The 26,507-nt window shown below is 42.3% G+C and overlaps 1 protein-coding gene across 13 annotated transcripts in view; it reads left to right on the top strand.

The window, feature by feature from the left end:
- The window catches only part of DOCK9 (dedicator of cytokinesis 9), a 333,584-nt gene that overhangs the window by 134,241 nt on the left and 172,836 nt on the right, over positions 1-26,507 (top strand). For all 13 annotated transcript variants that reach the window (XR_006199867.1, XM_042929529.1, XM_042929595.1 and 10 more), the window contains exons 3-5: positions 18,911-19,000; positions 22,995-23,077; positions 24,807-24,876. Coding sequence is in view for 12 of the 13 variants with exons in the window: in XM_042929529.1 (XP_042785463.1) it covers positions 18,911-19,000; positions 22,995-23,077; positions 24,807-24,876 (243 nt within the window). In the remaining variant the exon portion in view is untranslated. The remainder of the gene's footprint in view (positions 1-18,910; positions 19,001-22,994; positions 23,078-24,806; positions 24,877-26,507) is intronic.

Below are 26,507 nucleotides of genomic sequence, written 5' to 3'. Positions count from 1 at the left end.
CATTATCAAGTTTCCTTGGTGAGAGTCTAGAAGTTACTTTTCCTTGGGTAAGTTGTAGGTAAACTTGAAAAGTCAGTTAGACACAGGTGTAACCTTTATTGTTAGGATGTTTTAGATCAAGAAATGTAAGTTGAGTTTTGCTGAAGAAACGACCCATCTCCACATAACTCCAAAGTAACACCCAGGACTGCTCTTCTTCTTGTCAGATACATAGAACCCAGTGTGGCTTCGACCATTGGCTTCCAGTCATGGTTCCCCATCAGCTGGAAGTCCTTTACCAGGTGATGCTGGTGGCAGTGACATTCTTAACTGAATCTGCAGCTTGCTTGAGAACTGCCTGTATCCTGGCTTGTTACACAGCTCGCTAATGTGTGTGCAGTTATGTAAAGTGATAGGATATGGGAAAGGTAGTGATGAGTAAAAAAAAGGATGCTGGGAGGCAATTTATGGGTACTGTTTACATTTCACAAAAATTAGTCTTTGGTGTTTGATGTAAACTAACAAGGGGTAGAGTTTGTGTTGAAGAAATACAAAGAGCGTATCTTATTTCACTTCCAGGGATGTATGCAAAGGAATTGAAAGCAGAGACTTAGAGACACTTGCACACCCATGTTCCTGGCAGCATTAGTCCCAACAGCCAAGAGCTGGAAACAGCCCAAGTATCCATCTGTGGATGAATGGATAAACACACTGTGGTATATCCATATAATGGAATGTTATTCAGCCTTAAAAAGGAAGGAAATTCTGGGGCACCTGGTTGGCTCAGTTAGGTAAGGTCTGACTTTGGCTCATGTCATGATCTCGCCATTGGTGAGTTTGAGCCCCGAGTTGGGCTCTGGGCTGACAGCTCAGAGCCTGGAGCCTGCTCCAGATTCTGTGTCTCCTTCTCTCTCTCTCTCTCTCTCTGTCTCTCTCTGTCTCTGTCTGTCTCTCTCTGCCCCTCCCCCACTCATGCTCTGTCTCTCTCTCTCTCAAACTAAATAAACATTAAAAAATTTTTTTAAAAAGGAAGGAAATTCTGATGTGCTACAACATGGATGGACCTTGAGGACATTATGCTCAGGATGACAATCATTTAGGACAAATATTGTATGATTCCACTTACACAAGGTACTTAGAATAGTCACGTTTGTAGAGACAAGAAGTAGAGTGGTGGTTGTCGGGGGCTGGGGGAAGGGGGACTCATTGTTTAATAGGTACAGAGTTTTGGTTTTGCAGGATGAAAAGAGTTCTGTGGGTGGATGATGGGGACGGCTGCACCACAGTGAAAATGTTCTTAATGCTACTGAACTGGGCACTTAAAAACGGTTTAAATGGTAAATTTTATGTTATAGATAATTTATCACAGTTAAAAAAAAAACAAAACCGGAGCGTGTGGTTGCAGGATTCCTGTGCTATGTGGATGTGGCATTGTTGTCATCCTTCAAGTTGTTTGAAGTCAGGGTGAGGAGTAATTTCTTCGGTGCTCTTCCTGCTGATACTTCATGGTTTAGTATCAATATCATACTCCCTAACAAGAGAATTTAAAAGGAAAGATAGGAGCACCAAGGAAAGGTGATTAATAATTGGCAACCCTAGAAATTTTCATTTTTGGAAATGTTTAGATACAGGAGAATCCTTGAGTGTTCTCAGCATTGTACAGAAAAATGTGGCTAATCCATTTCCCTTTAAATAACATCCTGATTTTTATTTGTCCTCTGTTTCTTTTCCTCTTCTACTTACATGAGACTGATAATGATCTACAAACCACTGGCCTGAAAAGGAAGCCAGGCCCCTTTACTTACAAAGGGCCTGGAAGTCACTGATCTCATTTCCCATCTGTCCTTTTGAAAAGAAAAAATTCTTTCCACAGTGTTTTGTCCTCACTTTTTATTATATGCTGCCAAAAAAATAATCTCAGTACTTTGTTTTGAGCTTTTTATTGAAAAATGTTCTTTTGACAAATTCCTCGAAATTTTTATCAGAGGGAATTCAGCGGCCGATAGTGTAACTTTCTGTGAACATTGTGGTTTCTGGGATATTAGTTCATGTCTAGGATTGAACCCACCTGAATAAAATCTGGATAAATACTATTTCTAAATTGACATTGGCCAGACCTTCAGGAGATGGGAATTTTAATTCTAGTTCAAGTGATGACTTTTACAGAAAACAGGGACAGATCATACTTTCATTATCAAATAGGTATTAAAAGCTTATTTTTTGGCTGGAACCAACCAGTCGAGTTGAAGAGTATATTTGTTTAGCTTATAATTGAAAGTTCTCCTCCTCGTGCAAAGGGCTCAGCCTTGTGAGACGCTTAAGGTATAAATGTAAGACAGGGTTCCTGCTTTCAAATTGCTCCAAACTTAGAAGAGATAATAACTGAATATTTGTAATAAGAAAAATGTGACCAGTATCATGAGAGAGGTGGGGTCCTATAGGAATTTATTCTAGGAGTATGAAGTTGGAGGTAGTATGACATCCAGGTGCTAAGAGTCCTTGAAGTGGTTAGAAATGCAGAAGTTCAGCCTGAGAGAGAAGCAGGGTATTCCCTTGGCTCACCCATAGAAATGTGAGTCAGCGGCCCAGAGGCCAAGGGCATGGGGGCGCCTCTGTGGGTACTGGATCTTGGGGGTGCCTTCACTTAGGAAGGAGGGAGGTGGGAAGCAGGGACAGAAAGTAGGGGAAGAGCCAGGAAACTACAGGGTCCTGGAAGGCAGTGAGAAGAGTTGAAGAAGGCAGGCAGAAAAGGCAGACAGTCTCAAGTCCCTCCTAATGAGCTGGGGAGTTGATACCTAGGACATCTTTCCCGTGAAGATAGTCTCTGACCAGGGCTGACAAAGTGAGCAGGTGGGGTGCAGAGGTTAGTGTTAAATGGTAGTAGAGAGAAGGAATCATCATGGCGCAGAGGGATAATAAGAGGTTTTATCAGGATTGGGAAGACGAGAGAATGAGCTAAGAAGGGAAGTCCAGGAATGGGGAAGACATTGAAGATGCCAGTGTCACAGGGATGTGCTTTGAAACAGGGCTCCCTGGGGGTTCTTGGGGATGGAATTAAGGGTCTTTGGGGGAAGAAGGAGAGAGTTCCATCTCTGAGCAGCAAGGAAAGGATTCGCTGTTGAGAAATTTAGAGGTGGGTTGGGCTGAAGGGCTAGTATCAGGCTGGCACAGAGGTGGTGCAGCTCAGTGGGGGAGGTGGGGCAGTAAGGAGGGTTTGGAAACCTGGGGAATAAGATGAAGGGGGGGGGGGTGACAGCAAGAGTAATGTGGTAGTAAGAGTCATTGATTAGTTCTTCCACTGCTGTAACCATGGCCACAGCCCTCATCCTTTCTCGCCTTGGCTAACGCAAGAGTCTCCTATCAAGTCTTCCAGATCCTATCCTTGCCCCCTTCCAGTTTATCCTAAGAGAGTAGCAAGAGTAATTTAAAAAGTCAGTTTGGAAGGTAGGTCAGATGACATCACTCCTATGTTCACAGTCCTTCTATGAAGACCTTACAATGGCCCGAAGGGCTACTGTGGTCTTATCTACCCATGACCTCCCTGACCGTCTTCCCACTATCTCTGCTGCACCACCCTGGCCTCTGTGGGGGCTCTTTCTTCACTCTGGGCCGTCCCCTGCCTTAGGGCCCTTTCTCAGGCTTTCCCCTCTGCCAATGCACCCTTTACCCAGCTGTCTCTCACCTCCTGCAAGCCTTTTGCCAAATATCACCTTCTTAGTGAGGTCCTCGATGACTGCCCTACTCTCCCGCCCCCTTTGACATTCCTAGTCTTGTTTATGTTTAATTTTTTTTCTTACCACATTATTTATCCACTTCCAACATACTTACGTATCTATTCACGTGAGCTCTGTGGGAGCAGGGATCTGAGTCTCGTGCACGGATGTTTCCCAAGCACCTGGAAACACATGACACAGAGCGGGAATTCAACACTTGAGTGGAATGAATGAGTGAGAAGGAGGGAGAGAATGAGAATATATGAATCACCAACCGAGAGTGGGCTCCTTCCACCTAAGATTTTGTTGAAAACAGCCTTTTAGGGAATGTCAGTGCTTGAGAACTAAGAAGAGAAAACAAGGTGGGAGTGTGGCAAGGTGGAGTGTGTGGGAGGTGGGGAATCACTGCAGGGCCCAAGAGTGAGGCATCTGAGGTCCTAAAATGGCTTCCCATGGACTCTTGGCCGGATGGGGAATCTTTAGAGGTACATGTTAGACTGAGAAAAGAAGGCAGTAGAGGACCTGATGGGTGAACGAGCAGAAATGCTTGGTGTGGGACAGTTGGAGGGATAGAAAGTGGCAGTTGGAGAAGGGGCACTTTGGTGTTTGAGATCACACAGGTGGGCATTTGGTAGTCAGCATGGGTCATGGCATGGGTGACCTTGGATAGCTCATGGGTAAGGTGAATCAACATGTAACAAAGCACTAAATCGTTTGATAGAAATTTGGACAGTTTAAGAATAAACACATTCAGCCTAACTGCTGGGACTGTTGAACTTACGTGATACATAAAGTCAAATAGAAATAAGAAGTAAAGGGCACCTGGGTGGCTCAGTCGGTTAAGCGTCCAACTTCGTCAGGTCACAATCTCGAGGTTCGTGATTTCAAGCCCCGAGTCGGGCTCTGTGCAGACAGCTCAGAACCTGGAACCTGCTTCGGATTCTGTGTCTCCTTCTCTCTGCCTCTCCTGCACTTGCAGTTTGTCTGTCTGTCTCTCTCTCCAAAATAAATAAATATTAAAAAAGTTAATAAAAAAAAGAAATAAGAATTAAGTTATAGGTATAGGTCAAATGACTATTTTGAGCATTTAATCTAAGCTTGAGATGGATCCCTTGGCCCTTTGAAGATACATATTGTAACTTTTATTTCTTATTGGAAATGCAACAGGAAAAGAAAATGCTTTAGGAACATTTGGCTGTTCTTATTACCTTGACTCTCACATTTGTTACTTGATTTGTTTAAAATCTTGCTCAGCACTCTTGAAAACTGAGAACAAACTGAGGGCTGATGTGGGGTGGGAGGAAGGGGAGGGTGGGTGATGGGTATTGAGGAGGGCACCTTTTGGGATGAGCACTGGGTGTTGTATAGAAACCAATTTGACAATAAATTTCATATATTGAAAAATAAAATAAAATAAAATCTTGCTCAGCTAAACAAACTTAAAGGGATATCAGTCTTGGAACTGTGCCAATTCAGTATTATATCGGTGAAGGTGAAAATCACTTGTGAAAAGTAGCTTCTCTACCAGATTCTCCATTCGCAACCATAGAGATATATTGAGGAACCATAATGAACTTTGATTTGTGCCATGCTTTCTAAATGAAGGTGGCAGCCTTGTAGGATAGGAGGCTGATCTGGCTGTGACCACTGCTGCTTCTCAGTGAGGTTCAGCTGATGTGACACCATGGTGGGTATCCCAGTCTTCCTCTCTGACCACGGGTATCCCTCTGGATCCCCATGCTCTTTTATGGGCAGACCAGGCCCATTCGTCCATCAGTGGAGGGTACATGCTGTGCTCTGTGGCATTTGATACTAGGACACGTGATGGACATGTCATCCCGTGTTATAGTGCGGGGTGGGAACATTCATGCAGAACACTGTGTGACAGTGTCCCAGGTGCTGGGGAACTCTGGGAACTGTGGTACCTGCTGCAAAACCACTCACGTCAAAGCTTGCCAGATTGATTTCTGTATTTACAAAGCACGTTAGCTATTTTCTTCATTGTTCCTCAATACAGCCTGGTGAGGGAAGTAGCTTTTGTTCACGGAGGCACACACAATATGACGCGATTTTTATTAAAAATACCGCACAGTGCTTAGGAAAGCTTTGATCAAATAGGGGGTGATGTTAACTACATTAATAACTAGATGAAAGAGGATATATATACACACACACACACCTGCATAGGTGAATCTAAGATTCGATTCTCTTATGTAGAGGAAAAGATACCAGATAAATCTAGTAGTCCACCATTATGTGTGTGTATTCCCCACGTCAGATCACATTTCTTTCCTCCCTCCCTTCCTCAAATCTTCTTCTTTGCTTTTTTAAAAAGAATGTTTAGCTCACATTTTACATAGGCCGGAGAGAATGGTGAATGTCCCACAATTGGTAGAAATGGATAAGCACACACCAGACTTGTAAGCAATGAGGGGTAGGGGGGCAGTATTATCTATGTGGTTAATGTATTTGTCCTAGGTTATTAAACACAACTAACAGACACAGAGGAAGTTCTAAGCCCAGGCGATATCCTAAGACCGTGTAAGCAGATGGAGATTTATTTATACTGTACCTCTAACATTCCCTGAGTATCATTCTTTGTCATAATTATCTTAACTGTAAAACTATCTTAAGGTAGCAGATCAGGGGAGTAGAAGGGAAGGAGACACAATATGATTGAGTACAAAACCAAAAGGTTCTTAAAGAGAAGATCTAGGTTTTTGGCGTCAGAATTACCAGATGCCATTGATCATACTATTAGGTTCAAAATCTGTGTGGTTCCTACAACCCAAAAGGGTCCTGCCGTGTCCATTGCTCTGCCCTTTTCCAGAAGGGCTGCCTGGCCGAGCCTGGACACTGCGAAGTGTGTCCTGCTTGGAGTGCCCAGTGGCACCCCGAACGTGCATGTGAGCGTGTGTGTGAGATCTAGAGAGGACAGAGTAAGGAAGCTCAGCGCAGTGCCCTGATGCCAGACGTCGTCGAGTCAGGACTTCCTCATCTGGGTAGCATTTAATCTGCAAAGCGTCATGTCTGCTCCACTTGTTTAAAATAAGACTTTGGGTGGCATTTCAGGAGGAGCGCAAGTGCGGAGGCCTGATGCTCTGACATGACCGGAGCACCGCACTGGCAAACGCATGGAGGGACTTGAGAGGAACCCTCCTTGATGCGTAAGTGAAACTTTACACCTGAGCAGCGAGGAGAGCGTGAGGGAGGAAAGCTCACCAGTATCTTGGAATATGTAATTAAGGGCATATTCACTATGCCAGGTGTTCACACAAACATATGGTCTGTTTAGCTAGCAATTAAAATTGCATTCTAGAAGAGGACCTACAGAGCCATACGCAGAGAGCTCGGAAACAAGAAACTGGAATGGCTTGTACCTTCCTCAAGGTAATGTTACCAAATGGAACACAAGTCAATCAGAGGGATGGTAGGTGCTCTCCAGGCAAGACCCAAGATTTAGTCATGTGACCCAAGGTTTTAGCCCCAGGTCTCTCTTACTAATCTGGGTGTTGGAGTAAGTGATAAGCCTTCTTTTTTCTTTAAAAAATTTTTTTAGTTTATTTATTTTGACAGAGAGCATGTGGGGAGGGAGAGAGAGAATTATGAGCAGGCTCTGTGATGTCAGCGCAGAACTCGACATGGGGCTTGAACCCACAAGCCATGAGATCGTGACCTTAGCCAAAACCAAGAGTCGGGCACTTAGCTGACTGAGCCATCCAGGTGCCCCCTTGATAAGCCTTCTTAATACTCACTTTTCTTAATCTGTTGTTCAGGGATAACATTTGCCCCCAAATTTGGGTTCTCATAGATATACAAGAATCCAAAGAGACACCACCATTCGGGAAAGCTCTTTGTACACATGGCTGACGTCCCTCAGTTGGCAGGGAGGGAGGTGAGGGCCTAGGAAGCAGCCTCCTTCCTGTTTATGTAACATCGTTCAGTTTTGAGGATGGCCATGTCTTCAAAGTCATGTGATGTGGGGCAGGTGGAGCCCCTTACTCATGGGGAAGCTGGACCTGCTACATGTCCCCCAAATGACACAAGCCCCCCCTTGTTTTCTGGATTATCCCTCTCCCCTTCTTCATTCTCTCTTATGCGTTGGTACATAAGAGCGATGGAAAACAAGCTTCAAATACCAAACCAAACATAAGCCAAACAAAATCTCTAAAAACTGAACTTAACGGATGAGTCTGGTCACGAAGGATGAACATTTCACTTGTTTAGTTATAGTTTACTGCATTTGGGCAGTTATGTAATGTATAATTTTGGGGGTTTGAGAAGGTAGCAGAATGAAATTTTTATGGCTCTCAAAGGTCTACGGACACTTACAAATGTATGTGACATTTTAGGGAACGGGACATTATGTGGTGACAGAAGCTACCTGATGTCTCACCAGTTCTGAGACACTGTCTCATTTGGAACCCTGAGCGATCTTGCAATCGAATAAAACAATCCCCATTTTAAAATCTCTGCTGCCCATTCACTCAGCAAACGTTTACGATGTGCCAGATGTTCTGCTGGGTGTTGGAGAAGCAAAGATGAGTAGCTTAGTCTGGGCATCTCCAGCCTGGTGGGAGATGTGGGTGGTGGGAACAGCTCCACAGCCAGGCGGATGGTCTGGTGCCTGAGGGAGTCAGAAGTCCCCATGTGCTACAGGGCTGAAGAAGGGCAGGTGAGCCCAGAAAAGACATCACAGCGGCTCGGCCGTGGTCTTAGGTTCTGCTGAGGAGCTTGGACTCGATTCTGGTGGCAGCGAGGAGTCATGGAAAGGTTTTAAGTGGAGGCCTGGTGCTATCAGATGAGAGTTTTGGAGAGACGACTGGCAGGTGGTACGAGGGACTACGGAGGGGAGCTGGGCATAGTGGTATGGGTGCTACACTGAGGCGCACGCGAGAGCACCCCAGATCAGTGCACTGTTTGGGGGTGTCCAGCAAGGAAAGTCACTGACAGCACACGGGGTGGTACTGTTGAGTGAGCGGAGACAGGCAGTGCAGGGTGGGAGCCCGGGGAGCTTGCAGGGGCGGCGAAGAGGAGCTGAGAGGGAGTGGCGTCCCTCAGCGTGTCTCAGCCCTCGTAGGGTTTTAATGGGTTCCTATGGAGTGGTCTTTTGTTAAATCCCTCCAGAAACCTAAATGGGGTTCCTTCTCCAGACCCTTGTCCTGTCCCATGCTTTGTCCATTTTCTTAATTATTAGTGAGTTAGGCATTGAGAGTTCTCAGGAAACTGAAAACGGGATTGTCTGATGTTACTAGAACACTGTGGGTCAGCCGCCAAGAGGTGATCTCTGCAGTGAGATGTGGGGAACGCCCTGCGTGAGTTCTAGTTTCCACCCTGGCTTGGGACTGAATCCTCTCAAAGTAAGTCATCTGCTCTGAAACAAATGCGTCTGCCAGACATGTGGAAAGGTGCCATTACGCTGTGCTCGATAAGTCACCGAAACGTCCCCAGAGTTGTCTAGTAGTGATGTTTCATGCACAGACAGATGCAACCAAGGCCAGTTTCCAGCATATGATATAAAGGAACCTAACTTCACAGACGCGTGAGGTACCCTGCAGTTTGGCTCAGGGCTAGAGACGAAAGGAAGGAGGTGTTGAGAGCTGCCTGTCTGACAGGGAATAGTTGAAAAGCCAAGATAACTTTAGAACATCGAAGTGGATGCTGTCCATTTGGCCCAGTCGAGCACAATATAAATTCAACCCAGGGCTTACTTGTTTAGTAAAGGAGATGGGCCAGGCTGAGGGACGCCAGCCTGAAGAGCTGTCTTCCCTAGGCTGCCTGGGCTTTGATTTCTGGCAGCATCCACTTCCCTCCCCTCACCGAGTGCTGGCCCCCTCCCACCACACCCCAAGGTCGCCCTTCTCCTGGAAGATCAAAGTACTATTTCTCTGCAAATGCATCAAGCCCTCAAAGGTTTCAAGGTATAGTTCTACTAGGTGAATTAAAACAAACACAAAAATGAATAAAAGCATAGGATGCTTTGCATAGAATTACAAACCAGGTAGGTTAACTGCTAAGCAGAGTGAGTCCACTTTTTTGTGTAAGGGCACATGGGAGCTGACCAGCCTCTGAGACCTGGTGGGCTTCTCTGGCCAGTAGGTCATGTCTGTTGGAGTGCGTCTTGGGCCCCCTTCTCTGACCTCAGGCTGTCCGCAGGCCTCGGAGCCCATCTTAGAGGTAAGACCCCAGGCACCTAGGAAATTTCCCTCACTCTCAACTTCCTGCAGCCATGTGCCTAACTGACCCGTTACTTCCTCTTGAAGAGAACCTTTTTCACCTCTTGTAACTCTTCGGAGTCGTTCTGCTCAGAGCACTCGAGGAGCCATCTCTTCCTGATTGAAGGCCGGCACTGCCTTCTGGGCCGCCTGTGATGTTTGTTTTTTCTGTCCAAGGGAGGACACTCCCAGCCCTGTGCTCCTTTGAACAGGAGAGATGGGGAGACAGTGTCGGTGGACACACGCAGTGAGCTCAGGTTGCAGCCCACCCACTTCTCTGGGATCTATCCTCCGGCTCATTGTTCACAGGGCCCAGGGGAAGGGTGGGCCTTTTGTTTCAGCCTCTTCATTAAAATCTTATAAAATAGGATATTTTGAGCAGCCGCAGCTATGCTTGCTTCCCACCAGGAATTAAGAGAGTTGTTTTGTTACAGTTTTAATGCCCATTCTAAAGTGATTAATATAAAGTCCCATGCCATATGGGTTGGGAGGGTCAGAAGAGTAAAGAAATAAGGACACGAAAGCATGTCTCCGTTAAGACTCGCCCTATATTTATTTAAGTCTACAAAGTGATTCTGCCCTCCTTCTCATCCAGCAATTCCTTTCATAAAAATAAATGGGGTAGTCAATCAAAGCAGACATAGTATTCATCTTATTTTCTTGGATATCTTTTAGTTTCTCTCCAAACACAGATAATAAGCCATTTGAGAGATATAGACTTAGAATTCCATGTTCACAGAACTGTGGAATTTTTAAATTACAAAGGAAGCCTGGAGATCCTTAGAAAACTCTCTATTTTACAGATGTGGAAAGTTAAAACTTTCCCCCCAAGATCACACAGCTAATTAGCGGCTGAGCTCAGATGAGCACTCAGGTTTCCTGGCTCTCACTTCAAAACCCTTTCCAATATCACTTCTCAGATTCTTCTGTAGGAAGTTTAATTACATTATTCACCTCACATTTCTTGTGGGTTGAAACAAGAGCTTCTCGGTGCCCTAGCCTCAGTGGGGTCGGGGTGGTGGGGTGGCTGGCCCTGATGGAGAGAACCCTGTCCAGGTTGGGGGCCAAGAATTCCATTCGTAGAGAGAGGTGCCAAGTTGAAGATGCAGAACCAAGGTTACAGCAGGCCATCAGGGAACAGCTGTGAGTGATGAAGAAGAGGGTTGGGAAATGCCAGGATGCCCCAGGGCTGGCCCAGATGAGCAGACCCACTGTGTGGTTTGCCCGTATGTCCCTTTAGGTGGTGCACAGCCCTCCCTCCCTGGGCCACGCATCCAGATATGGCTCAGAGCCGCTGAAGTGACCCCAGTCTTTGCAGGGAGTCATTTCAAGCAAGAGAGAAAAAAGTTTTTAAAGTAAAAGAGGATCTATTTGACATTTGTCCTTCCATTAAATTAAGCTGAAAGATACTTATAAGTTCTGCTGTTTCTGTTCAGGTCTGGGGGCAACCCTGAACTTCTTCAACTCATTCCATTAAAAGAAAATTCCCCTAAAGACTGACCTGGGCTCTCAGGTGTCCTTGTGCCACCTTCTAAGCTTTTTGGGTGAGGACTTCACCACTTTCTCTTCCTTTAGCAGTTCTAAATTGTTCTTTTTAGTTACTCCTGACATTCTTTGGAATTCCTCATAAGACTCCTGTCCCTACTTGGCCAAGGTAATAAAGGGTCTCCATGTGTCCAAGACTACCAGCATTTAACCTAAGTCACAGTAACTCACTGAAAATAATTTAGACTATTTTAGTAGCTAGAAGAGGGCTTTTGTTTTAAATTGTGCTTTGTGCCATGAGATTTCTATTCAAAATGGTTGCCGGAGATGCTAGATGTGTTTAGATTTAATTTGCAGATCTTATCACGCTTCATAGTGAAATGCTTCTCCCCTCCCCCTTGCAAATGTAGAGATCTACTGAGGAGAAAGCTACTGCTGAGCTCTCTCAGTGGCGTGGGAATAATTTATTTCCAAACATAAGAATGGGACTGATATTCTTTGAATGTCCACCTTGATGTTGATTTATATAAAGTGGATACAGACCCATCTTTTAGCAGGAATATGACTTTAACTGATAAAAAAGGAGAAAAGAATGCCACAACTGTGGAAAAGAAAATTAAGTCCACTTTTGAGGAGGGCTTTAGTGTTCACTGAGTATAAATCTCCAGGTATTGATTGGGACTCTGTTATAAGCCAGATAAATAAAACTGCAGAAATTTAATGTGAATCGATTTGGCATACAGTAGACTATTACCCAAATATGACTTTTAATAAAAAAGTCTTTGGAGAAATTAGAGCATTCACTTATGCTGTAGTCTTCCCTTGTCAGTTTTTATAATGGACTGGAGAAGTTTTTGTAATAACAGAAAAAAAGTTATATACAAGTAATCGATGATTTTCAGTAGAGTCCTATTTCTGTCTCCATTGACTATTTTATTCATTCATTCTTGAAAGATTGATTACCTAGCCCAGAGATACAGATAGGAAGATCTGCTCCTGCCCTTAGAGGAATCCACAATCTGATAGGAGGAAGTAGGACATGTGCCTGGAGGAGAGTTTTGGATTATGGAGTCAGAGATTGATGAGCTACCAGACAGGGCCTCATGGGCTGTGGTTGATAAGTCACCAAGGTCTGGGGTCAGCTCTTAGCTTTGCAAGTCCAGAGACTGAGTTTGGTCAATGTGACCAGAGTTGTTTGAGCTCAGAGAACTGACTTGTAACAGATAGCTTCACAAGAGGACAAACCAAATAGCATTTAATAATGAGCATTGAGAACTAGAATTAATAAGCAGATCAGAATACATTCATTGGCCGTGTCAGTTCTCTGTAATTAGGAAAGTCTAAATGGGAATCCCTTTATAAACAAGTGGATTCATGAAGCTGGATTCAGTGAGTGGGAAGACCTTGGGAACAGAGGACATCAAGTGGTGGCTCCTCATTGGTGCCAAGTCCAGGAGTCAGTGGTGCCTCAGGCCCCCCCCCACCCCCCCACCCCGGCCTGATGGGATTCCAGCCTTTCCTTTTAAATGGTGATAAAGACACTGACAAAATTGCTCTGGTCATACAAGCCCTGTTATTTCTGTTGGCCCATTCTTTCCCCAGATGAGTTAAAACTATTGATTAGGCTATAGGTTGGTAGGGTTTTTAATTCTTAGGTGTTCTTTAATTAGTGTTCTGGGCAGTTTTTCCTTTGGGGTAAGGTATATTTATAGTTCTAGGATTTAACGGGTCTCTTCTGTGTGTGCAAAGAGATAATCTCATTTATTATGTCTTGATTTTGCTCTTTTAACTTTACAAGGGTAAGCTTGTCTCCCAAGCTTCTCCCCCTTTTGTACTGAATACAACTTGTACTCATCCTGCACAATTTAGCTTGAGTGTTTTTGCCTTGGTGCACATCTTCCCGATGTTCTTTTCCCCTCCCCGTTGGATTTAGATTCCCCCATTCTTTCCTTTCATGCCAGCCTGTGCTTCTGTGCCCCTTTCTCTCGTACTCCTCTGTAGTACTTGTGGCTCTCTGATAATTTATTTCCTTATCTTCCTCTGTCTTTAGACTGTAAGCTTTATAGGAACAGCAACTACATTTTCATTAAAGTTGGTGTCTTGACTGCTAGTTCAGTGTCTGGTGGTAGAAAGTGACACAGCAGATGGTTGGATGGGTGGGTGGATGGATGGATGGATGGATGGATGAAGTGATATTTATGCTGAACTGTAAAATGGTCAGTACAATGTTTTGGAGGATGAGAAACCATTGATAACTACTCTCAAAGTGTAACAGACATTTTTTTTTTTTTTCTATTTTGCTTGTCTACTCTTAGGACATTGACACATGTCCCAAGAAAGGTAAATGAAGAAACCAAGTTGCGGTTTCATGTATCCCTTCAGTGCTTCTGTCCTACCTCTATATTGTGATTAGTATTTGAAAACATTTTCATGAAAACAGCAGTATTCTTCACTACGTTAATTAAGACGTGTTCCTAATCTCTTAGCATCTTGTTACAGTTAGTTATTGCTGAGTAACAAACCACTCCAAAGCCTAGTTAATTCAGGACAATAATTTTTCATTTCCCACGATTCTAAAATCTGATCCAGGCTTAGCGGTGTAGTTCTGCTTGACTTGCTGTCGGCAGAGCCTGGAATGTCCAAGAAGGCTTCCTTACTTACACTGTGGTACCTCAACCAGGATGGCTGGAACCAGCTGTGGGCAGGTGGGGCATCTTTCTATATGTGGTCTCTCCATATAGCTAGTTTGGACTTGCTCATAGCATAGTGGTCTCAAGTAGTAGAACTTTTTTTGTGTCTTTTTATGTCCGTGTCTTTTAAGAAGGAGGAACAGAGCTGCTAGTTCTCCTAAAGGCTAAGTTTGGAACTGCCACAGTAACATTTCTGCCTCATCTGATTGGTCAAAGCCAGCCCGGGTTTAAGGAGAGGAAAATTGTCTGCACCTTTTGGTGTGAGGGACAGCAGTCATATATAGGGAAGGATAACAGCCAGCTATATAGAAAAGAGGTTATCTAAAACATCCAATTTTGTATACAACAAGAATTAGACATAAAAATAACATGAAGCTAGATGTGTACTACAGAAGTGTGTCTCATGTAAGTGAATGGTTTTTTAAAAATTTGCTGTTTATTTGGATGAAGTCTCCAGAGGAAAAAGGGCTCTTGTGGGAAAACTAAGCTTTGTCAAAATCAGAGCTAGGACTTGATCAGTAATGGACTCAAACCTAGCATTCTGGTACTGGTGGGTGGTGGTAAGTACACAGATGATTGGTTTATTTATGCCCAGTGCTCTCTTATCTGCTAAAGGCCAGGTCTCTCTTTAAGGATCAAAGTTTCTTTCTTTTTAAAGTGAGAACATAATGGCATTGTCTCTGATCCATATCTCTTTCTCTCACCTTAGAGGAGTATTTGGAAAAGTGTCACATAATTAAAGTTTCTTGAGGGGCACCTGACTGGCTGATTCATTAGAGTGTGCAACTCTTGATCTTGGGATTGTGAATTCAAGCCCCACTTTGGGGTGGAGATTACTTAAAAATAAAACTTTAAACAAAAAGTTTCTTGAGTTGGTAATCCCACTGGAAAAAACATAATACATTTTGTCTTTTGACTAGTGGTGTGATGGAAAATGGGCTGGAAGTGACTCTAATAGTCCATTTCTTGAACTGAGCATTTCCTGAACATTTTAAAAGTGTAACAATTCGTTTCAAAAATCATGGTAGATCAAAATACATCAAGTAGGGATATAGAATGTATCCTTCTTTGAAGCATACACAAGTTTCTTAAACAATTTCCCTTTTCTTAATCCTGATTTTTAACAGTTCTGACAATCTCTTAATAATCACTGTGTTACTTGGAAACGTTTTGAATAGATTATGCCTCTTTAGTGCTTATCGTCACACATCTCTATGGCATTTCTTGGGAACAGGTGAGAGTAATAAGATTCACCATTTGTGATAGTTGCAAAAAAACCAAGACCAAGGGCCTTCAGAGCGCTTTTGGAGGCTGAATGAATTAAGAATTCACCCATGAAGGACTTCAGTGGAGAATGGAGTTCCTTCTTTCCTTTCCTTTAGAATAAGGAGGCTTATTCTAAAAACAGGGTTTGAGATTACTTTCAAAGACTGACACCATCCAAAAAACAGTTAAATAGGTGAAGGAGACACAACATTGAGAAAATAGGGGCAGGAAATAAAATTAAATTATATACAAAATATATGCACTGAAGTTTTCAACCTGTGCCGGAGGGGAGGGAGATCACACATTTGATCCAAGCTTCCTCCAGCCAAAGGAAGAAGAAAAACATCTGGGACAGATGCTAGGGGATCCCAGTTTAGTAAGTAGCCATGAAGAGCTACCACAGGGTAGACTCTCTTTGCAAAATATTTTCCATGTATGCTGTTTTTGTAACTATGATCTGTTAATACTATCCAAGGATTACAGTCCATGGGAGAAAACATCTAGAACATTTCTTTCTGAAGCCTGAGGTCCGGTTTCCTCATATTGGCAAAATAGTCCCTTCCAAATGATGTTAGAGTGGATTTGCTCCTGCCTAAAGTCATGAGGCATTTTATTATTTAAAGTAAGCATTTGAGCCTCTTGAGGGGAGGTAGCATTCACAATTCATAGATCCATTCAACGAATAGTGATTGAGCACCTTCTACTTGCCTGGTTACCATGCTGTGAGGCACTGTGAGGCACTGCTGTGAGGCAGTGACCAAGCATGGACATAAAAGGCAAGTAAGAGATGAATGTGAAGTAGAAAAAATAGTCCTAAAACTCATTTGGAACCACAAAAGTCCTCAAAGAGCTGAAGAAATCTTTAGAAAGAAGAACACAGCAGGAAGCATCACACATCCTGATTTCAAGCTCTGCTATAAAGCTGTAGTCATCAAAATAGTATGGTATAGGCATAAGAACAGACAAGTAGAACAGTGGAACAGAATCGAGAGCCCCAAATAAACCCAAGCATATACAGTCAACTAATATTTGACAAGGGAGCCAATAATACTAAATGGAGAAAAGGCAATAAATGTTGCTGGGATAATTGGCTATTCCCATGTAAAAGGATGAAACTGGACCCACGTCTTATACTACTCGTGAAAATGAACTCAAAATGGATTAAAGACTTATATATAAGACCTGAAATCATGAAACTCCTAGAAGAGAACATAGGAATAAAGCTCCTTAACATGGGTCTTGATAATTATTTTGGGGGGCTTTGATACCTAAAACACAAGAAACACAATTAAAAAAAAAAACACAAAAAAACAAGTGTGACCACACCAAACTCAAAAGCTTCCGCACAGCAAAATAAATCATCAATAATGTGAAGAGACAACCTATGGAATGGGAAAAAAATATTTGCAAACCACATATCTGGGGGTTAATATCCAAAATATATGAAGAACTCATAGAACTCAATAACAACAACAACAACAACAACAACAACAATAACCCAGATGAAAAATGGCAAAGGACCTGAAAAGACAATTTTCTGAAGAAGTTATACAAAAAGCCAACAAGTACATGAAAAGATGTTCACTATCACTAGTTGTTAGGGAAATGCAAATTAAAGTCACAATGAGATAGCACCTCATGCCTGCTAGAATGGCTGTCATCAAAAAGATAAGAGAGAACAGATGCTGGCACAGATGTGGAGACAACGAAACCCTTGTGCACTGTTGGTAGGATTGTGGTTTAGTGCAGCCACTGTGGAAAACAGTATGGAAGACCTCAAAAGATTAAAAATAGAGGGGCTTCTGGGTGGCTCAGCTGGTTAAGCGTCTGACTCTTGGTTTTGGCTCAGGTCATGATACCATGGTTGGGGATTCTGGCCCAGCGTTGGGGTCTGCAGCTGGCAGCTGGCAGTCTGTTTGGAATTCTGTCTCTCACTCTCTGCCCCTCCCCCACTCACGTTGTCTCTCTCAAAAAACTTAAAAAAAAAAAGAAATACTTAAAAAAAATTAAAAGTAGAATTACAGTATGATCCAGTAATCCCACTTATGAGACTGTATCCAAAGGAAATAAAAACACTAACTTGAAAAGATATCTGTACCCCAGTGTTTATAGCAGCATTGTTTACAGTAGCCAAGACAGGGAAACAACTTAAGCATCCATTGTTAGATGAATGGGTAAAGAAGTTGTGATATATATCTACAATGGAATAATATTAAGCCATAAAAAATGAGGAAATCCTACCATTTGCAAAAACATGATGGACCTTGCAGGCATCATGCTAAGTGAAATGAATCAAACACAAAGACAAATACTGTGTGATCTCACGTATATGTGGAATAAAACAGAACAAGACAAAAAGGCATAGAAAAAGAGATCAGCCTTGTGGTTACCAAAGATGGAGGGTATGGGGAGGAAGAATTGGATGCAGGAGATCAAAAGGTCCAACTTCCAGTCATAAGATAAATAAGGACTAGGGATGTGAGGTCCAACCTGGAGACTGCAGTGAACATGGCTGTGTGGTATCTAGGACAGTTCTTAAGTGAGCAAATCCTATCATAAGGAGAAAGGTTTTTTTTTTTTCTCCCTTTTCCCTTTCTTCTTATTGTATTTGAGTGAGAGAATAGACATTAGCTGAACCTATCGTGGTCCTCATTTCACAATAGATGTAAATCAAACCATCATGCTGTATATGCCTTAAACTTATACAGTGATGTATGTCCATTATTTCTCAATAGAACTGGAAAAAAGAAAACATGGATGTGATGATGGTTGCACAGCAATGTGAATGTACTTAATGCCACTGAAATGCACACTTTTTGAAAGTGGTTAAAATGGGGGTGCCTGGCTGGCTCAGTAGGTAGAGCATGTGACTCTTGGTCTCAAGGTCATGAGTTCGAGCCCATATTGGGTGTAGAGTTTGCTTAAAAAAAATAAAATTGGGGCGCCTGGTTGGTTCAGTTCATTAAGTGTCTGACTCTAGATTTTGGCGTAGGTCATGAGCTCCAGTCCCGCATTGGGCTCTGCACTGGCAGTGTGGAGCCTGCTTGGGATTTTCTCTCCCCCTCTCTCTTCCCCTCCCCAGCTCTTGCTCTCGCTCTCTTTCAAAGTAAAGAAATAAACTTTAAAAAAAATGAAATAAAATCTGGAAAAAAGTTAAAATGGTAAATTTTATGGTATGTCTATTTTACACTAGAAAAAGGCAATTAAGACAAGTAAAAGGCAATGTAGTGGGACTAGCTCAAGCACTTGGGGCTGGCGAGGGTTAGGGTTTCTGAAAGGGGGCCTACCCTGCCTGGTGGGAGCGGAAGGACTCCCTGGAGGGCTCACTGGACCTCTGACTCAGAAAGAAGTGGGAGCCATTGCCCCATGCCTGTCTTTGAACTTTCTGGCACCAAAAGGGATCCGTGGTGTGTGACCCAAGGAGGAAGGAGAAGGGCTGTCTCTGCAGGACTGGCGGAGACTGAAGAAGGGACTGTCTCCATGTGAGGCCTGGCTGCACCCCGAGGCTGGCGCCTTTCCATCTTCCAGTAACCAAACCCTCTCCCCACGCTTTCCTTCACAGACGGCCACTCTGAGACGACAGGGTCGCTACATGTGCTCCACGGTCCCCGCAGATGCGCAAGAGGAAGCACAGAGCTTATTTGTTACGGAGGTAATGTGCCTTTTCTACGTTAATGTACACGTTATCTTAGAGTCACTTTTTGCCTACACCCCCCCTTCTGTAAATTTCAATGATATTTTCAAGGAAGTATCAGAGAGGTAATTACATTTTTATAATGGAAAATAGGAGAACAGTATGGGGTTTTCAGAGTCTGAAATGTGGACAGAAATGTTAATAGGGGTCATTTCTGACGGCTGTTTAAAGCATGAATGCTACAGAACTTACAGGCATGGAATACGGGTAACTTAGGAACTCGCTGGAAATCTTTGGCTGAGGTTTTGTTGTTGACATTGTTTTTAATGGAGACTCAGCACACACATTTATGTATTCATTTACATGTTTCTACTTATAACTTATTTTCAAGACTAGTTCAGTCTTTATGAGATGCCAGGTGATAATGAGCAGAGCGTGAATATTCCTGATCAGTATATGATTATTATCACTCTTATTTGAACATACAGATACTGATTACCTGTTAAAGAGGAAAGAGAAATTATTGCATTTGGATTGCATTTTTTTTAGATTGGTGTTTGTTTCTTCTTCCAGGTGCTTTTAGATGAACTAATTAGGTATTTTAATTTTGTTTCTTGAAGCACTCTTTCATTTAAAAATGATGGGTCTTTAACCCTATTTTTCTAGTTGATTTTTAGATGATAAACATGGCCAACCCCCACAAGGAATCTATGCTTTTTAAAGTGAAGACTAATTAAAATAACAATATTGTAGTAACAGTATTTAGTTTCCATTGAGATTTTCAAAAAATTAAATATGTATTGAAAATCGTAAAAGTGTGATCTCTCATCCTTCTGGAAAGGTAACTTCTTGCCTTACCTCCTTTGCTACTATATTAGTAAAAATGATTCTGGACAAATAGAGCCAGATACGTTTGTGTAGTCTTAAATGTTTAGTATCAAGCAGGATGCAGACGCAGTGTGACTGACCCACGGGCAACTGTCTGGCCTGCAGCCTGTTTTTGTAAATAAAGTTTCATTGTAGTACCGCCACACTCTTTTGTTTACGTGTCACCTGTGACCTACTTTCACGTGATAACTCAGAGTTGAATGTTTGCAGCAGAGATCACGTGACCCTCAAAGCTGAAAATACTTGCCTATCCGGACTTTTCCAGAAAGAGTTTGTTCACCTCCAAACTTATTAATTACTAATTCAGTTCTCCCAGTTGCTTAAAAAATATGACTTTTGAGGCACAGTTCTCCACTCAGTTCTTTGACTGCTGTAGGTTGAGCAATAACAACTTCATGCTGTGCTGCCCGAGCCAATGGAACGAGCCCTCTTGGGACGCGGCCACAAGGGTGGAGTGGAACAGCCAGCACTTCCTCTCCATCCTCTTGTCCAGCAGAGAATGACCTAACGGCTGTTTTAAAAAACAACTTCAAAAACCTTTCAGTATTAACTTGAAAATATGATTGAATTTCACGAGTCTGAAAGGTCACTGATGAAATGAGCCAGTCAGATCCCTGTCTTTCTGGAGATCCAGTTCTCCAGAGACTGATTTCTGATGTAACCCCTCATCTCCTAGACTTTCTGCATCCCCGGAGGGGTGGGGGTTGCTTGTCTTATTCCAGGCTTCAGCCTTGGAATTCAGCTGGTGCCTGCCATGTGGAGAGTCAACCGGGGCTTATCAAATGAATGACTCTCTGGCCACTTAACCTGGTCAACTATGTTTCCTTACAGTTTCTTATAATTTAAAACATTTAAACATAAGTATCTTTCTGACCCATTTTACCTAAGATATTAAAAATCTGGGCAGTCAGGTGTTTCATTCATAAATGCCCTGATTGTATGCAAGTGCTTGCTCGTTGATCTTTTTAACTGGGCAGGTGCATGTTATACTTCAGAATAGGTTTAATATCCTGAAAGAGACTTCGGTGGTATGACTTTGGTTGCTGTGCTTGTTCGAAAACCTGAACAGAGTAGGAGCATGTGCACAAGACTGTGTCATACCTAGTCAGACCTAAAATTGCTGTGCTAACGGACCTAGGGATACAGGTAATTCTGCAATCACACTTGGTTTGGAATGTAATTTTGAGTATGGATGTCAGATGTTCTGAATGTGAAAATGCTTTGAAAATATTTTTGAGAAGAATTTACAAGAGTAAAATAGTCTTCAAAAACATTTGTAACTACATGGCAAAGAGATCGGAAACTTGTTCAGTTCTACCATCCAACTCTGTTCCTAACCCTTCTCTGCTATTTAGTCCACCTTTCAGAACAATAATGTAAAATCTTACACTATCTGCCTGTCGCCACCTTGCCCATAGAGTGCTTATCATAGAGTCTGGCACAAGGGAAGCATTCATTATCGTTGTTGTAGTTCTATTCATGACTTTGGGGTAGAGGAGAGTTTGCCTCAGAAGGCCTTTGGGCATAAGCCATGAAACAGATAAAAAAGGTTGACCATAAAAATGATGAAGTAGAGTGAGCAGAATAGAGACTTTGATCACAGTGTTAGTTATAGCCGGAGTCAAGTCAACCAGGTAAGACATAAATACATTCAACTACATCTTCACTTATTCATTTTTTTTTTCCACACTGAAGTTTACATATGTGTAGCCAAGAGCTGACTATACAGAAAATCAATGTAGCTGTTGGTAACTCAATCAAATGCTTCCCCTATTGATTTTGACTCATTTGTGTTTGAGGATCTGGTGGACGCAGCCTTATAATCTTTAGTCTACACACTATTCAGTGCTTCCTCCTGGATAGATGAATGAAAGACACCGTGCTGGTCCGTTGAGTCTATTGGATAGTGAGGTACTTTAATGCAGTGTAGGGAGTATAGAAATGTCTTTTTTTTCCCTCCGGGGTTCCTTCTAGTTGGCTTAGGAATTAAATTGATATAAGGCAGATTAATAGGAAAAAACCCAAAGTTTTATTATGTGCACATGGAGGTCAAAAAATGAAACTGAGACCCCAAGAAATGAGTAAGGCAGGCAGTTTTTATACATTTTAGACAAAGAGACAATAAATTTGGGAGGAATTGACAGGACAAAGAAAACAGGTGTTTGGGAGCCTTAATTAGTAAGGAATTCTAAACAGAATTTAGCCTGCAGTAGGAGATTAGAAAAAAATAACAAGGTTTATTTCCGTAGCTTTCTTAACTTTCAAGTCCCTACCTCTGGTGATAAGGATTTTGTTTTGTTACGGTTTTATTTTGTTTTTTTTTTTTAACTTCTTAGTCCAGGAGAGTATTTTTCATATGGGAGATTTGTTTCCAGCCTCCAGGGGACGGAGGATGGTCTTAGTGTCCTTGCACAGTTATTTCCCAAGTGGCTTCATTCAGAATAATCACCATGGCGTTGTTGTGCATGGGATGGGCCCTGGGCCCCACAGCAGTCTGTGTAGGTTGGTATCATAGAAAGTAAAGCTCCCTACTTTGTACATCCTGTTCACACATGCATGTGCGTGCACGCGATGATGTCACGGTGCCACTGAATTGGAATCTAAATCTTTTCTCCTAATAACCTCACTCTGGCCCCTATAAATAGAAGGAAAAGCCAAGGGCAGATTTGTATTATACTTGGTAACAGATCTAGTTGTCAATTTATTAAACACCATGAAAGTGTCTTTTAGGTTCACACTTTCCACCTACTCTCATGTTCTAGTAGAGGGCACAAGGCTTCTTAAACAAGTGCTTTTAACTCAGAAGCAGTACATTGTTTGTTATGTAAATGCAGCAACATGAGGTGCAGTTTTTCCCCTTGTAAAAATCTGCTCTCTGATCATGAATGATGGGCACTTAAAGTGACCCATCCCCAAGGGTAAGGCTTTAAGTGTTTTTAAGCTTTATAGGAACCTCTGATAGTGGAATTTCAGGCAAGGGAGGGTCGAAGTAAAAGAATTGTGTTGATGTTTGTGTGGCTGCACATTCGTAAACCTTCCCAAACGTTCTCCTAAAGCCATCACATATCTTTTTTCTTTGCCTCTTATGCTTTCTATTTTTTATACCCTTCCCCTCACCCCGTAGTGCATCAAAACCTATAACTCTGACTGGCATCTTGTGAACTATAAATATGAAGATTACTCGGGAGAGTTTCGACAACTTCCAAAGTGAGTAAATGGTCAGACCACACAAGGTGGGGTGATACATGTGGGCAGTGTTTTTTGTGCTTGAGAGGCTTAAGGAGGTATGTAACTTCACATGCAATCAGAGTAATTGGAGAACATATTTCTAGATGGTTTGTATGTATATGGAGTAGCTATTGCTTCCAGGGTATTTGATAATAGGACTCAAACCTAGTACTCTGGGATTGGTAAATGGTATAAACATGGATGGTTTAGTTATGGCCGGTGATTCTTTCCAGGGCACCACTGATAGAACAGGTAGAGTACTTTCAGCGAGAAATAGAAAACAAAGAAAATGTAAATGCTACAGTGTGTCTTACCTTTAAAAGAATACTTTGGAGAAATATAAAAAGCATGTCATATTGAATAAATTTTATGTTTAAAAAAAGTAAATCAAAGACAAGCATTCCCCAGACGATTTTCTTACTTTCTTTGAAGTATTAATGGGTTCTGGAATACACCCAAAACAAGTGTGTTTAGATTGATTAGTGGTCATTATAGTGAACCAGGTGGAGGTAGGTCTTGCCTCGAGGGGACATGTTCCATTTCAGGATATCCTGAAATGATGCAGTTGGTAAATTTAGGTAATAGTTGATTATGAAAATTGAAATCAAATAATGATGGATTGTATTGTATCAAAAGGAACCATCACCAATGAAAATTTTACTTGCAACCCTATTAATGTATTTTTCTCTATGTTTGTTGCATCTGTGAGTTTGAACCATTGAAACTATTCTCAGTGGACCTAGATGTTTGTTTTTCCTCTTTGTGTGGTTCAGCCACTCCTTGGGAGTGTTTAGCCAAGTTCCCCATTGACTCTTTTTAAACTTCAGCTGAAGACACTCCCTTCCAGCATTATCTTCTCCAGATGGGGTGTGCTCCTTAGTTCTGTATTTACCCAGTACTTATTTGGGGACTTCTAAATTCTGTCCATTTGATTGCCTGAACCTGTCTTCACGGATAGTCTGGTTCATACTATTCTCATGGCTTTCTTAGAACATACTGCGAGCTGTAGCACACTGACTGCATGATATACTTTCACTGCTGGTAGATTTTACCTTTGGCATTAATAATTTTGCAGTTGTGTGATAAGAAAGAGAGGGAGGATACTAACAGTGATTAAGAACATAGATTCTATAGTCTACCTTCATCATCTGCTCTCTCTGCCCTCTGTGAACCTCAGTTTCCTCATCTATTAAATGGTCCTACTACCACCAGTCCCCACCGTCTAAAGGACTGAACGAGGTAATACATGGGAAACGCAGTGCCTAGAACATACTGTTTAATATACATGCTGGCCGCTGTTTCAGTACTTTTGTTGTTAACACCATCATCATTAACACTGTGGTTCCCACTCTGAAGACCATGACCCCAGTTCCCATTTTTTTCTCATAAACTTCATTTTAAAAGTTATTCTACCAAGTCTTTTTTCCCCCCTGTTCTACCAAGTCTTTATTAATTAATGCACTTTCCCATTTTTAGTATACCTATCTAACTCCCAACAACCTAGCCCATCTCTTCTACATGGCTTCCGCGAGCTCTCTAACTCTTGGATCACCCACTTTGCAAAGCAGTAGTGTGTCGATTATTTTTATTCTTCAGCCGAGTGGACCAGCTTTGAGTTTGTTAAATGTCTATTCCTCTAATGGGGGAAGAAGTGCATCTCTTCATGGATTAGGTAATTATAAAACAAGTTTCTTTCTTCTTTTTAAAGCAAAGTGGCCAAGTTGGATAAACTTCCAGTTCACGTCTATGAAGTCGATGAGGAAGTTGATAAAGATGAGGTAAGGTTATCGCTTGCGGATCTGGAAACTGGTTTAGTTTACAGACTTTACAAGATCGGTTGGAAAATTACCAACATTTAAGCCAAAAGGGGAATTGGAATGTTTCTTGAAACAGGGAAAGAATTTTTATTGGATGTATTACTGGATTGATTGAAATAAGATCTCCATTTCAACTTGACTGCTTAGCATTGCAAGTTCTTCCTGTCTTGTTTATTTGTTCCGAGATCATTTTCAAAGGCCTGGATAAGATTTGGCTACATTGTTAAGAGACACCAAGATTACTTAGACCTTAAGTTTAGGTTGTTTTTCAGCAGACTATCTTGAAACGAACCGCCAGTAGACTTTAAATGGCTCTTTCTTTCAATGATGGGTTTGAGTGATGCATATGGTATCAAGAAGCTTTTTTCTTTCTTTTATTCTTAAACAAGGGCACTCCCCCTTCTCTTGAAGAAATCTATAGAGAGAGCTGGGCATTAAGGTGACTGGCCACTGAGCAAGGGAGACCTAATAACAAGTCAGGGCTAGCTGTCCTCTGCGTTTCTCATCTCCCCTGCTCAGTATTGGCTGCCTCATTGTGAGTTTAAGGGGGAGAGGTTCCTTTTTTTTTTTTAATCATCAGGTAAGCTGTAACACCAGCCATTCAAGAATGTGAACAATGCCCATGGTGGGAAATTATTTTAGAAACCACTTTTAAAGTAATTCTGGAAGAGTAAGTGACCGTCCAAAGTGAGAAACAAGATAGTAAAAACACTTGGTGCTGATTAGTAGTAAGAGTAGGACCAATGGAAATAACGCATGCGAAGGGCACACTGAAAACTGTCAAATCCTAGACAGATGAGTTATTTCTGTTCTTACGAATAATAAGAACAGTAAAACCACCAACATTACATTGAGATGGTCTAAAACAAAACAGAAGACGGGTCTTTCTGCAGTTGTCTCTTTGATTACAAAAATAAAGATCATAATTGGAGATTGGTCTTATGGGATGTGAGTTGGGTAACATGACGGTGAGTGGCCCTCTCGTCCTCCTGTACCTACTGAACGTCCATCAGGTACTGCCTTAGAGGGGCAGGGACCCACAGGGCCAGGGCCAGCCGTAGCCTGCCAGATTGTGTGTGTGTGTGTGTGTGTGTGTGTGTGTGTACGTACACACCTGTCATCTGTCTGTTACATGTACGAGTGTTTGCCTGACATATTTTCAGCAGCAACTGGCAACCCCATGCCCGCCTCCCTGCACCAGAGCCCACAGCTGGAGCTGGAACATGCAGAAGCATGCATTTTTCTAGCCACGTCCCTTCTCTTTCCTAACTCTCCCCCTCTCCTCTCTCTCTTTCATTCTTTTCCATTGCCCAATCCTTTTCTCTCATCCCTCCTTTCTCTGTTGCCTCACATTTCCTTCTTTTATTCATTCACCTTCCCCTGAACTGAGCCTCTGGGAAGTTTTCCAGGAATTTGCTTTTGTCCTCCAATTATAGGGGAGTGTAATTTGAAAATATTTTTCATGAAACCCAGCAGGACCTTACAACCTGAGTGGTCAAGTATGGTATGTACTTTCTGTGGCTCATTAAATACTCAAAAATAAAAAATTTGGACTGGAACTAGCTTTGCCTTTTAATGGACTAGAGCTTTCA

Source organism: Panthera leo, chromosome A1, assembly GCF_018350215.1.
Source record: "Panthera leo isolate Ple1 chromosome A1, P.leo_Ple1_pat1.1, whole genome shotgun sequence".
NCBI classification, from domain to species: domain Eukaryota; kingdom Metazoa; phylum Chordata; class Mammalia; order Carnivora; family Felidae; genus Panthera; species Panthera leo.
Note: the sequence above shows the minus strand (reverse complement) of the source record. Positions and strands in the feature narration are given on the sequence as shown.